We start from the raw sequence: 12500 nt of genomic DNA, 5'->3' as shown, positions 1-12500 counted from the left end.
TTCCTGTGTTTTGTTTGAGTTCTTCTATAGTTTTGAGCCGTTATTTTGTAATTTCAGTTAATTCTATGACCATTTCATCAATGCTGAAATTGCCTAAAATTGCGTGACCTAGCCCCTTTAATATTCTTTTGTGTTTTCTCGCGTCGTTGGAAGGGAAGTTGAGAATTGATGGAGCTTATCCGCAACCGGACCGTATTTTGTTGCATTTTCTCAGAAAACGCAACAGAACACGGTACTCCATTGTTTTTGTAGAAAACATAAGAGATACAACTGGGAATGGCGTTGTGTGCTTCAATATTTGTTCAAAGCCCTAATTCGTTTGGTTGAAGAGACAGAACCATTCCATGGGGACATGCTTTGGATGATATGAAATGTTGTAACAAACTGAACATCTGATCGCATTGATTGGTCATCACTTAAATGTTTGAAATGCATGCAACTTCCACCATTGATTTGACTTCATTGAATCCTATACCAATGGTAAAATACACTTTTGCCTCACGTTTCTCAGGCATAGGATGAGACGGAGCAGACAACGAGAAAGTAGAAAAAATTGTTTCGCATATTAGATCACTTTTTACGGAGAAAAGGCAGTTTAATCTTTGAATATCCGAAGATATTTAAAAATTCAGGGAGTTTTCCCCGATTTTGTAATCTGTGCATGCACCGCAAGGTGGATTTAACAGAGACTACTGTGAAATACCATGGAACAACATTATTTCCATCAGGAAATACATCAAAACAATTTTCGATTCGATTCAAATGAGAGAGACCAAATTGGTTGTTGGGTGGCAGTTCCTGAAGTGGTACATTCTTTATTATATTATACGCAGATTCATCCAGGCCTGGACGCTGGGCGCTTTTTAGTGATAGCTTTGCACAGTGCGTAACGTCACGTGTCGTGTCACTTATCAACGTGTACTTAATTTAATTGGCTAAGACGATCTTGCGCAAGTTCAAAACCAGTCACGAAAGAGACCAAAGGCATAATTCTGACTTGCATTTTCCCGCGCTAACCAACGTGTACACAAATTTGCTGCGAGTTCGTATTGCTTAATTGGGTTGTATGCATCTGTTGTCATGGGTAAAAAGGAATTGCTTCGGTTTTGATTTCTCGATACTCGATTAAACTGAGAGCGCTCTCATTAATAGCCTACGTGTGGCCGTACACGTAGGCTGTCAAAATGACCATGGAAACGGATATTGGCAACTCGCGGCTTCCAACAGGAAATTTGGGGCTGTTTCTATTAAGAAGGATGCTTTAGACACCGGTGGACGACACTTAAGTGTTAATAGGCCATTTTCGAAATATCAAATATTCAGCTTGATAGTGAGGCAGTGAGAACAAAAACAATAGAAACACGTTGGAATGAATGTGAAAAATATTTGCATATCTTTTCCTTTGTCTTTGTCTTCTAAACCTCTCTTTCAAGCTGAATTTTAATATATCGACAAAGGCCTATTTTGAACTTCGGTTGGAGGGTCAGTTAAAACGTTTTTTTTACTGTTTATATTTGCAGTTTCATGGAGGGTTCGTCGAGGCCGTTCGATTCAACCTCCAGCGACTTAGCGGACGTTTTTATGGATATAACCCTCTCGAAGACTGAAGCAGATGATCGTGATAGAGAAGATCTCCAGTCTTGTAAATTCTCGCGAAAATCCTCCAGCAGTTCTACATCTTCCGCGGCGGAAGCGACGTCAAAACAACGATTGTCAATAGAGAGCGAGGAGGGCAGTGAAAACAGCGCAGCATCAAACCAATCCCACGCGGCCAGTGTCACAACCGAGTGTGTTGTATGCAACGATAAGGCCACTGGTTACCATTATGGTGTGTTTACATGTGAAGGCTGTAAAGGATTCTTCAAGCGCACAGTGCAGAAACATTTAGAGTACACTTGCAAGGGAGGAGGAAACTGTGAGGTGAATCAGATCAACAGAAACCGCTGTCAGTATTGCCGGTTTCAGAAGTGTGTGGCACAGGGAATGCTTAAAGAAGGTGGGTTTTATTTGTGTTGTTTCCTTTTTTAGTTTGTGGCTTATTGAGCATGCGCTTCTATATCCCCCGGAACCTTTCCGTGCTTATTTCTGGTTCCATTATTTCCTACACATCCCAACAACGCCTACGATGTTTTAAGGCCTGAAACCTTATAGTAACCTGGCTCTTTATATTGAAACCTTCAAAAACACCTCTTTTTGGAATGAGGGCGCGTCGGACCCTTGGTGTTTGCTACTTGTCAGAGATGAGCCTTTCCCAGGCCGAGTTCTTTTAGTATTTGGAGACGTCTTTTCGGACAATCGGGTCTTCCGTTATGGTGAACTTGAAAAGAGATAGCTTTATGTTGCTGTTGATCTGTATCTGTATATATGGTGCGTAAGCTGTGGTTTAAAAAAAAGGTCTTGAGTACGTCACTGCCTGCGACAAATTTGGGGCATTGATCGTCCCGTACATCCGCTTTTTATAGTTTTAACGCTTAAAAGGAACGCCGTTCCTTAATTTAAGAAGCCTTCTCTCCGGGACAGAAGGCTTCTTAAATTAAGCATCCGTACAAGACATTTTGGCCTTACCATATTTTTTATGCTTGTGTAAAGTGGATTTTGTGCTTGAGTGGAGTAATGATTGTGGGAATATCAAGGTTCATTCAGACGATTCCCATCATCTCACAGTTCGGTTGTCTTTTAGCGGTGCGAGAGGACCGAACACCAGGGGGAAGACACCGACACCGTTCTCTCCAGGATCATCGCCCTAAAAAGCCACAACGGCCCTCTCGGGACGAAACGACCACAAACGGCGTCGCAAACGAGGATGATTATGCGGATAGTGGGGCATGTCACCCCTCAGAGTCGCCAAGCAACAGAGAAGATGTCATGGCTTTCATTGCAAAGATCCGAGAACACGTGACCTTGATTCCCGACATTGCCGGCCATACTATCGAGAGTTCAAAAACCCCGGGGGAAAAAGACGTGAATAAACTCATGGAATTGGCTTATCAAGAGCTCCAGTACGTCATTCAGTGGGCCAAGTGTGTGCCAGGATTTAGGGAGCTCGATCTTGAAGATCAAGTGTGCCTACTCAAGGCCTGCTTTATGGATCTGAATGTTTTCCGTTTGGCATACAGATCCGTTGCGTGCGACCCCATGTCAGTGAGGTTTAGCCAGCGTGTTATCCTGGAGAAGAAAGATGTTGTGGCTCTGGGATGGACAGAGGACCTTGTGGATGCTACGCTAGAGTTTAGCGACAAATTACGCAGCTTGAATTTAGATTCGAACGAGTTTGCTTGTTTGTCTGCGCTTGTCTTACTTTGCCCAGGTGTGTGGACTCTTTTATGCTAATCATATTTAGTATAAATGCACAGGTGACGAGGGCGAAAATGAAGAAAGTGGGGAGGGGGAAAGTTTGGTCAAAGTTCTCTCCCGTGAAACCAACGGAAACGCTTGCTTTGCAGGCTATGATGATGATGGTGATAAAATAACATCGATTGTGATTAGCTCAAGGCCCAATTAAGATGCTATAGTAACCACATGCAACAAAGAGCCGCACAGTCCAAACAAAAATGGCAGACAGCATGCAGTCTTTTTCCTAAAATCCTAGGGCAAGTAAAGATATGATGAATATATCCTGCGTAGCAAGCGTTTCCGTTGGGAACAGAAGAGATATCAGGGGCACCCAACGTCAGTTTTCGGAAAATATCTGTTCGGAAGACGATTTGAGATCTAGAATTTTCGGAGCATTTGTTGTAAAATTTCTTGGTTGCCTGCCTGTCCTAGGATTTTCCAACATCTAAAAAATGGTATAATTGCCCATTTTTAATGGATTTTTACCCTAAAAAGGTCACCTAGAATTTTCGGGAGCCTTTTTACTGACAGGAATTTTCGAAAAGGTAAGTTTTGATCCCTATAATTTTCGGATTACTAGACTTTCAGCTAGGAAATACGAACAGATGAAAAATGTTTTTCCATTCATTCCATTCAGAATGAATGGAAAAATGTTTAGGAGATAAAAATATGCCTATATCTATCGTTTAAATACTAAAATAGGTTTTAAAATGCTATGTTTAAGTGGTTTTGAACTATATTCTGGTTGAGTGCCCCTGAGAAATATTGAGAAGCAGGATTTTTCGATGTTTTGACAGAGTAAAAAGGCAAAAATGAAGAGAGTAGGGAGGGGGAAAGTTTCGCAAAGTTCTCTCTTGTGAAACCCAACGGAAACGCTTGCTTCGCAGGCTGTGATGATGATAAAATAACACGCAAAATCTAAGGAAACGTAACAAATATGATAGAAGGTAAAGTGCTGTAACCTGGATAAAAGTTGTTGATAGATGAAATGGGGAAATCGCACGAAGAATCGCGCGGTCTTCCCTTTCAATTCGGAATAAATGGTCTTAGCCTTTTGAAAGTTCTCATATTGGTCTCGGCTGAGAAATTTGTAGACATCAAATGTACCTATAAATTACCTTGCAAGCAAACTCTTTCTTTGGAGAATCGCAAGTGATTTCCGATCCCTATATATCTCTCACGATTCCCAGTCACTTGCGATCCCCGTTTCCCCCAGCGGAACTGGTAATCGGAAGGCCGTAGGTTCGACTCCTTCAAAGGGGCATTAGGATTTTTTCCGGGTATGTTCGAGTCACTATCAGAAAAATACATCTCTCTACAAACTATTGTTATTGTTACAATTTTCTCCGTCCTCCTCGTAGTGGTCGTTGCTTTTCCCTAGTTGTTGACCTCATTCAAGAGAAAAGGAAGGGCCTCGAGATTGACTAAAATGATTGTTGGGTTGTTTTTTTTCCAGATACACCCGAGCTTAAGAACAAAGGAAAAGTCGAGGAACTTCAAGCCACAGTGAACAGCTACTTGCGTGACTATGCGGCCACGCTGTACCCCCACAAACCAAACCGACTTGGAAAGCTTCTCCTTTGCCTTCCAACTCTGCGTATGTTTAGCGAGAAAGCGCTGGAAAATTATGTCACACTTGAGTTTTTTGGTAAGTTAGACATGCCACCGCTAGTGGCCGAGCTCTTGGAGTAAAATTAGCGACTGCGTGACAATCAATAACCCGTGATGTGTACTGCAAGAAAGGATGGATAGCGTGACAAAAGATTCCCAATCGTGCCTGACTGGGACAAACGTTGATGTGCATGTTTCAGAGATTATGAAAGTTATAAGACATCTATCTAATGGTTTGTTTTAGAGCGAGTTTTAATTGAGTGTCGTAAAACCAAAACCAAAGTAACATTTGACTTGATTTACTTTCATTGTTAATTTCAGTTTACAGTGTCCCCAATTAGCCCTTCAGCGCAAGAACGACTAGACACTTAAATAAAGTTCCTTTTCTTTCCTTTTCTTTATTACTTTGGCCAATCAAAAAGGACTGAGACAATCCGGCAAACCAATGAAAACTCGAAGTAATTACACGTAGCCGACAAAAAGCACGGGAAAATGTGCACGCGTGAGCCACGATTGGTTTTGGTTTCACTTCTGATTGGTTGAAAAAATGGCGCGAGAACTTTGAACCAATTACTGAGTAAAGTAATCATAAACCAAAGTAATTATCTAATTACTTTCGACACTCAATTGAAAACCGCTCTAAAGTGGGACTGCTCGTGTAGCATTTATCAGAAACGTTGAAGTCGCGCTGTAAACGAGGGCTTTCTTTTCTTTCCAAAAACTGCGCAATTTAATCCGGCGAGGTTGGGAATTGTGTACTACTCACTTGGGTTCCCAGAGAACTGTCACGAACAAAGGAAGGTTATGGGTATCCCCCCTCTCGATCTGTATATTCTGCATCTGACCTCACGGCGGCCATGTTGGTGTACAGAACAATGCAGCAAAATGTTTTTTTGGGAATTTGACTCTATTATTATACAAAAATTGTGGGGCCATTTTCTATTGTTTTGTACACCAACATGGCCTTCTCGTCACGTGGGTGCAAACCAAGAACAGGCATTCTCTGCTCTACCTCGTTCCCATGACCTTGGCAGAGAAACCTCCAGCAATGACTGGGTGTCCTATGTTAATTCTACTTCATTTTTCATCAGTAACCGGAAACAAAAGGTTCTGTTTTCTAAAAGCGTCCTTTCCCGCGATGTCCCAAACTTCTTTCCAGAACAGAATGGCAATACTAGCCTCCCTTCTGGTGAAAGCCAAAGGAAATCTTAAATTCACAACCATAATTTTAGAATAAATCTTAAAAAAGGTCAAGTTTTCAAGTGCAGGTCAAAAGCTTAAATATGTTCGTTGTTGAGCTTACTGTGATATTATACAAAAACAAAGTTAAAACAGGTTTTGTGTGTTAAAAGGTACCACTCGCTTTAGCTCGCTTATCAAAGCAGAAAAGAAACCCTCGCCTCGTAGCTGCTATGTCTTCATCAGTTTTAACCATAGTTAATAGAGGGTGTCTCCCTGTACTGTGTTTTAAGAAAACACTTCCCAGTATCAGTTATTCATAAAAAACGTGTTTGAAGCCAGTTAAACTGGTTACCTTTGCCTGCTCATGTTGATGTCTTGATTACGGTAGCTGATTAATGGTGTAGGGGAGGGGGAGGGCGACTACGAGTACGAGTTTTCCATACTGAGCATGCGCGTAAGGTTTGGAGGCGGACATTTTTTGAAGTGCGCGTGCTCAGAACGGAAAACCCGTTCTCGTAATTGTCCTCGTCCTCCGATCTAAAGGTCCCTATTATGTTCAGTGACTGGTCCTTTCGAAACAAGGTAGTATTGGGCAGAATAGCCCATTTCCGAGTTGCTGCATGCCTCAGTTTCAAAGCGAGTCCTGGTACACAACCATTCAAGTGGAAATTAGTTGCGTATTCTTATGCGAATCAAACTCGTTTCCCTTACAATAGTTGAGCACCAAGACTCGCTTCGAAACCGAGACAAACAGCAACTTGGAAATGGCCCATTGCAAGCCGATAAATGGCGTATTATCAGTCAAGATCACATCATCTTAACTGAACGTCACTCGTCCGTATCGCATGAGACACGAGTTTAAAAAAATCGTTCTGTACGTTGCCGAGCAAAATCTTATTCACGAATATGTAGTCAATCAAATGTTAGTGTCTTTGGTACGAAGTGATAAAGAAAAAGTTAAAGATTTTACTTGAACCAATAAAACTATATCGTTGTTCAAAGTTAAGGAAGTAGTGTTGATTATATAGATGGGTATTTTAACCACGTTTTGTTTATTTTGACTTAATGCTCAAAGAGCCTTTTAAACGTGGTATTACCTCGAAACACCTTCAGTAGAAGCAAGAAAAGTTTTTTTTCTTTCGAGGGGGCAAAGATGACTTTTAAATTAAAATGTGAACAGAAAAATGAAGGGGAAAATTTTTGGCCTAGTCGAAAGTGATGAGATCGATTTTGAAAAACAATGAACGATAAGAATTCGGCAATGATGACAAGAGGTCGTCCAAACGTGATGTAACATTTTTAGTTTACAGTGGGCAGTCGTACCTTTTGAGGGGAGTTATATCATATCAGTGTAATGAGATGGGCCAGAAATCCCTTTCGTGGTGAATTATATTCTTTTGTTGAAGAAAATGTGTGTGAACTTCACAAAAGAACATAAATATGTCATTCCTAGTGTTATGAGATCTTGGATTTGGGGAATTTGGGTTCCCCTTAGGAACTGTCGAGGTAAATTTTATCTTTTAACCAGTTGTATTATAGTTTTATGATCTCGAGTACCATATTGGATCATTAACATCTTGAGCCGGAGCATTTTTGGGGCCTAATTTATTATTTTACTTTGAAACTTTCGATCAGTTTGATGAGCTGTCAAGCATTGTGTGACTTAACATTGCATGACCATGCAAGATAATTGCGTGACGAATCCGGCCAAAGACGAGTACAATGCATGCAATAGGGTGCTCGAAAAGTTATGAAAAAGAGAACAGTCTCTCTAAGAGTTATAATCAGCATTGGGATTACCCCTTTGAAACCAGTATCTTTTAAGGAATGATAAGTAATAAACAAGAGTCACTGAGTGATAACTATTGGAATATTGAACAGTAAGCTTTTGTGGTTCTCTTTACTACTCCGTTGTCGTTTTTGTTGTGGAAAGCATCCGGCTAACCTCGGCCCGGTTCCTCGAAAGCCGATTAACTTAATCCAGGATTAGCGTAAACTTTTGTTTCATGTTTTCGACTTTTTGTGGAAAGTTTCTTTTGCTTATTTTTGTTTTTCAAAATTGACGTCTTCTCATGTAAAGTTCTGCCAAAAATCTGCGTTGAACAGCATTTGGCAGTAGAGAAATAAAATGCTTGGTTAGTTTTTAATCTGGGATTAGCGTTAATCGGCTTTTGAGGAACCGGGCCCTGGTCGTGTTGTTGTCTTGTCTCTTCGACGTGGGGAAAATGGAAACAAATTTTTGCGTACCTCGTTTCTGGAGTGGATCATCTCGGTCGCTCCTTGGGAACAAGGCAAAAGAATCCTCTGTTAATATAACGCGACCCATACCTATTCTAGCCTGCGTTCAAACATCCCTAAGAACTAACTAACCAACAGGGCCCGGTTGTTCAAAGCTGATTAACGCTAATCCCAGATTAAAAATTAACCAAGGAGCTTATTTCTGTGCTCCAAAATGCTGTTCAACGCTGACATTCGGCAAGCTTTACATTAGAATAAGTCAATCTTAAAAAACAAAAAGAAACTTTCACCGAAAAGTTGAAAACGTGAAACAAAAGTTTACGCCAATCCTGGTTTCGAACAGCCGGGCCCACCGGTTGCTCGAAAGCCGATTAACTTAACCCAGGATTAGCGTAAACCTCTGTTTCACGTTTTCAACTTTTTGGTGAAAGTTTCTTTTGCTTGTTTTTGCCTTTCAAGATTGAGTTCTTCTAATGAAAAGTTTTGTCGAAAATCAGCGTTGAACAGCATTTGGGAGCGGAGAAATAAACTGCATGGTTAATTGTTAATCTGGGATTAGCGTTAATCGGCTTTTGAACAACCGGGCCCAGAAGAATAGGTACAAATTATTTACCATATATGGAATTCCTACCAAGAGCTCGCCCCAGTCTCCATAACTATTCAAAAGAGCATGCAAAAATCCATGCAAAACCATAGTTAGTAGAAAACCCACTCCGGCCTAGTATTGAAGATGGCCTGAACATTGTCTCTCGAAATTAAGACTGTGGAATTGTAATTGGTATTTCAGGAATTCACTTTTGAAAAAATACACTAGAGACGTCACCTTACCACGCCTTCAAATTAATTGAAGGAGGAAACCAAGCTAAAGCCCCATTTACACGAGCAATTTTTCCTTGACAAGTTTTCCTTGACAAGGAAAAATTGCTCGTGTAGATGGGGAATAGTGGACAAATTTTCCTTGTCAAGGAAAATCTGGCGTGCTAGCTTTTCCTTGACAAGGAAAAATTGTCAAGTCTGAAATTTGCTCGTGTAGATGGACAACAAGGAAAATGTGACAAGGAAAACTTGTCATATTTTTCATTTACACTACCAAGGAAAACTTGTCAAGGAAAACTTGTCAAGGAAAACTTGCTAGTGTGTACAGTCAGCAAGTTTTCCTTGACAAGTGGACTTGTCAAGGAAAAATTGCTCGTGTAAATGGGGCTTAAGGCGGGGTTTGCATGTGCTTGCTTTCGGTTCCGTAGAAACTCTAACCACCGATTGGACTTAACTAATGTTATCTCGAAATCAACTCCACCAATAGAAGAAATGAAAAGTGGAAAGATCATGGCAGTTAGTTGAACAATTTTTGCAGTTGCAAAGGAAGCCTGAGAAAATCCAGGCTCGAACGCCGGGGAATCGCGAATAGGCAGGTATTTTTTACAGGTCACTGTCCTTCCATCACCAGAACAACCCTACCCCTTTCCTAATGTAACCTTAAACCTAAATAATAGTTTTTAGGCCTTGGGTTCGCATTAATGAAGGGTTAGGGTTGTTTCAGGGGAGAGGACTGTGAGTTTGTCTTTTCTTGGTGGACTCCCAGTATGGCGGCCTTTCAACCAAAGTTTGTCGAAAACCACTTTCAACGAGCGTTAGTCAAAAAACGCCTGCTCTGCAGGCCACCCATGAACATGAAATTGTGCTACACTTGCTCTACCAACTCAACCGACCAAACCAGCTAAGAGCTGGTCAGTAAATGGGCCTTTTAAAGCTTAGTGATCACATGTCAGGGTACAAAAACCGCCAAAATGGAACGCAAATTGCGCGCGCAAATTGCGCACTGGGACATCTAAAACAAAGCTACCTCATTTAAATGTTCTGAATTATACTTAAGCTTCCAGCAGTGCTGTTTATTTCGTATTACAAACTAGTTAAACCAGCTGGCCTAAAATTAATGCTGTTGCTCGGTATTTTCCACTCAAAGTTATATTTTCCGTCACAAGGTGTTCAAGTTTTTTTTAATCTGAGGACGAAAGGCTTGGCAATCATTGAAATGGAGGCCAATGAACACTATTTTTCTGGCCCAGGTTGCTCGAAGCATGGTTAGCGCTAACGAGCGTTAGATACCATGGAAACCTATAGGTTTTGATACCGTCCAGACCTCTTAACCAACTGTTTGCGCTAACCAGGCTTCGATCAACCAACCCTTGCACGATGTAATGTCTTCTTACTGAAGTTGATTTTAAAGTATCTTTCATTTTTGCACAGTCAATATAGCTCATTGTTCTTTGGCCTAATTCTCTTTTCGCGCAGGGCTTCATAGTATGGCATACAATCTTCCACAACAGAAGCTACTTGAGGCGGAAGATCCTCAATGTCGAAAGCTGCACAGGGCCGATTTCTATTTTTGTTGTCCCTTGCTTTAAATCCTGAACTTTTCAATGCGTCCTCGTGCCATCCAGCCCAGACATCCCATTCTGGTATCGGCCCAGGCTCCCAGGAAGTCATGTTCTCCTCATATTCCAACCCCACTGCCTCACAATAGCCCTTTAGGACTTCGTTAGGAGAATCCAGTAGATCATCTGCGTCGACAACAACAGGATCTCTGTGAATGTTTCGCTCAACGAATTCGTAAAGCTCGGCCATCTGTCGGAAACCTGCTTCTGCGGGATCAAAGTAATCCCATCCCGTAAGCTTCGGGTTTGTAGAGGCTTTGTAAAGGGAGTAAACTGCCCTTAGTGGATGGCGGATCAGAAAGGAATGCTTAAAGTTTTTAAAGCCCTCTTGTGTGAAGAGGTGAAACTTGTTTTCCAAGCAGTAAGCCATCTCCTTTGAGAAGAGGAAATCTCTTCCGTCGTACTCCTTTTGAAGCAGCTCGCTGATACTGCGATATGTTGCTTGCTGATTGACCTCTTGGGATGCATATCGCGGACTCTGCCTCTCGGGGCCAAAATAAAAAGCTACAGAGAACGGTTCGTGTAAAATTTTGGAGTTCTTGAGAGTCATGATTGATCTCTCAAACGCCGTCGAGACGCATCTCGGAGCCGTCCACAGAAGAACGCGATTTTTCGACATAATGCTAACAACTCACGATATTTGACCTGATCGCTCCACCTTTTAAAGTGGAGAAGTCGAACTGATTCTTCGTAAGACTCAAAATTGTCCGCAAAAATTGGTAAGCGCGGTTTATATAAGATCAATTCCTGCTGTTATAAGCTAAACAAAGGTGCGAAAGATTGCCCCACGCGTGCGGCCAGTTGACCGTCACTGCCGAAACAGGTGTCTGGGTTTTAACAGAGCCATATTTCTTACCTACGGGGAAATCGAATAAAATCAGTATCTCTTTCAAAAACGAATTACGTTAGGTAAATCAAACTAAAGCAATTTAAACAATTACACAGTTATTTCCCGAGTCAGGTTCAAAGTCTTAATAGCTCATGTATTTAAACTTTAAAAAGCCATACCATTTAGTCTTTACGATACATCATTTGCGTTTATTTAGGTAAATGCGGTCTTAAAACCTGATTTAGAGCGATGGTAATCTCTCTTTTGTGGTTTAAAAAACATCTGGCTTTTTTTACTAAAACAAACCTGACGCCACTTCTCAAATCCTTAATTTCTTCTCGCACACGAAATAGAGAATAAAAAGTTTCTATTTTTCACCCCAAAGCGATCAGTTTCATAATGTTTTGGAACAGTTTTCTTCGTTACCTAAAACAAGCTAAATATTTGTTTTAGTGGTCCTAACTTAAAGTTTACAAATCTAATTACCGAGATGATTTTCGTTTCATTTTCCTGAGATTACAATTTATATGAGCGGTGAGAAAACCACTAAACGATTCTGTCTGGAAAAGATGACGCACATTACAGATATTACAATAGAAAGCATTTACATATTTCATAAAGTCACCGTGAAATGCGTCTTTTTTTCTGAACAAAAAATAAAGAAATTAATTTATAGACAGAAATATCACAGAGCAGATGCGTTTCAATTTAGAAACGAACAACGGTAATCGGGAAATTTACACTTTGATCTTTATATTTCAAAAGGAATTTCTCTCTTTGGTATCAACTCAGAGGGAAATTCAGTCATAACCTTTGCAACTAAACAAGTTTTGGTAACGTGTTTTAGCTGCAAAAGAATTTTTAGAGCGATG

General features: G+C 40.8%; 2 protein-coding genes across 4 annotated transcripts in view; one reads left to right on the top strand and one right to left on the bottom strand.

Moving 5' to 3' along the window:
- Positions 1-8004, top strand: part of LOC137982282 (retinoic acid receptor RXR-alpha-B-like) — a 19248-nt gene extending 11244 nt beyond the window's left edge. For all 3 annotated transcript variants that reach the window (XM_068829358.1, XM_068829359.1, XM_068829360.1), the window contains 3 exons: positions 1521-1996; positions 2681-3307; positions 4790-8004. In XM_068829358.1, the coding sequence (XP_068685459.1) occupies positions 1525-1996; positions 2681-3307; positions 4790-5025 (1335 nt within the window). In that variant the 5' untranslated portion in view covers positions 1521-1524 and the 3' untranslated portion in view covers positions 5026-8004. The remainder of the gene's footprint in view (positions 1-1520; positions 1997-2680; positions 3308-4789) is intronic.
- Positions 8005-10225: 2221 nt separating this feature from the next.
- LOC137983677 (uncharacterized) lies at positions 10226-11752 on the bottom strand. The gene has a single exon (XM_068830840.1). The coding sequence runs from the start codon at positions 11416-11418 to the stop codon at positions 10612-10614; it is 807 nt and encodes a 268-aa protein (XP_068686941.1). The 5' UTR covers positions 11419-11752; the 3' UTR covers positions 10226-10611.
- Between the last annotated feature and the right edge of the window lie 748 nt (positions 11753-12500).

The sequence above is a fragment of the Montipora foliosa genome, chromosome 13 (assembly GCF_036669935.1).
Source record: "Montipora foliosa isolate CH-2021 chromosome 13, ASM3666993v2, whole genome shotgun sequence".
In the NCBI taxonomy this organism is placed as follows: domain Eukaryota; kingdom Metazoa; phylum Cnidaria; class Anthozoa; order Scleractinia; family Acroporidae; genus Montipora; species Montipora foliosa.
The sequence above is the reverse complement of the archived record's forward strand: the minus strand, read 5'-3'. Positions and strand labels throughout refer to the sequence as shown.

Excerpts from the sequence above, each read along its gene's own strand:
- LOC137983677 (XM_068830840.1), bottom strand. The coding sequence starts at position 11,418 with ATGTCGAAAAATCGCGTTCTTCTGTGGACGGCTCCGAGATGCGTCTCG.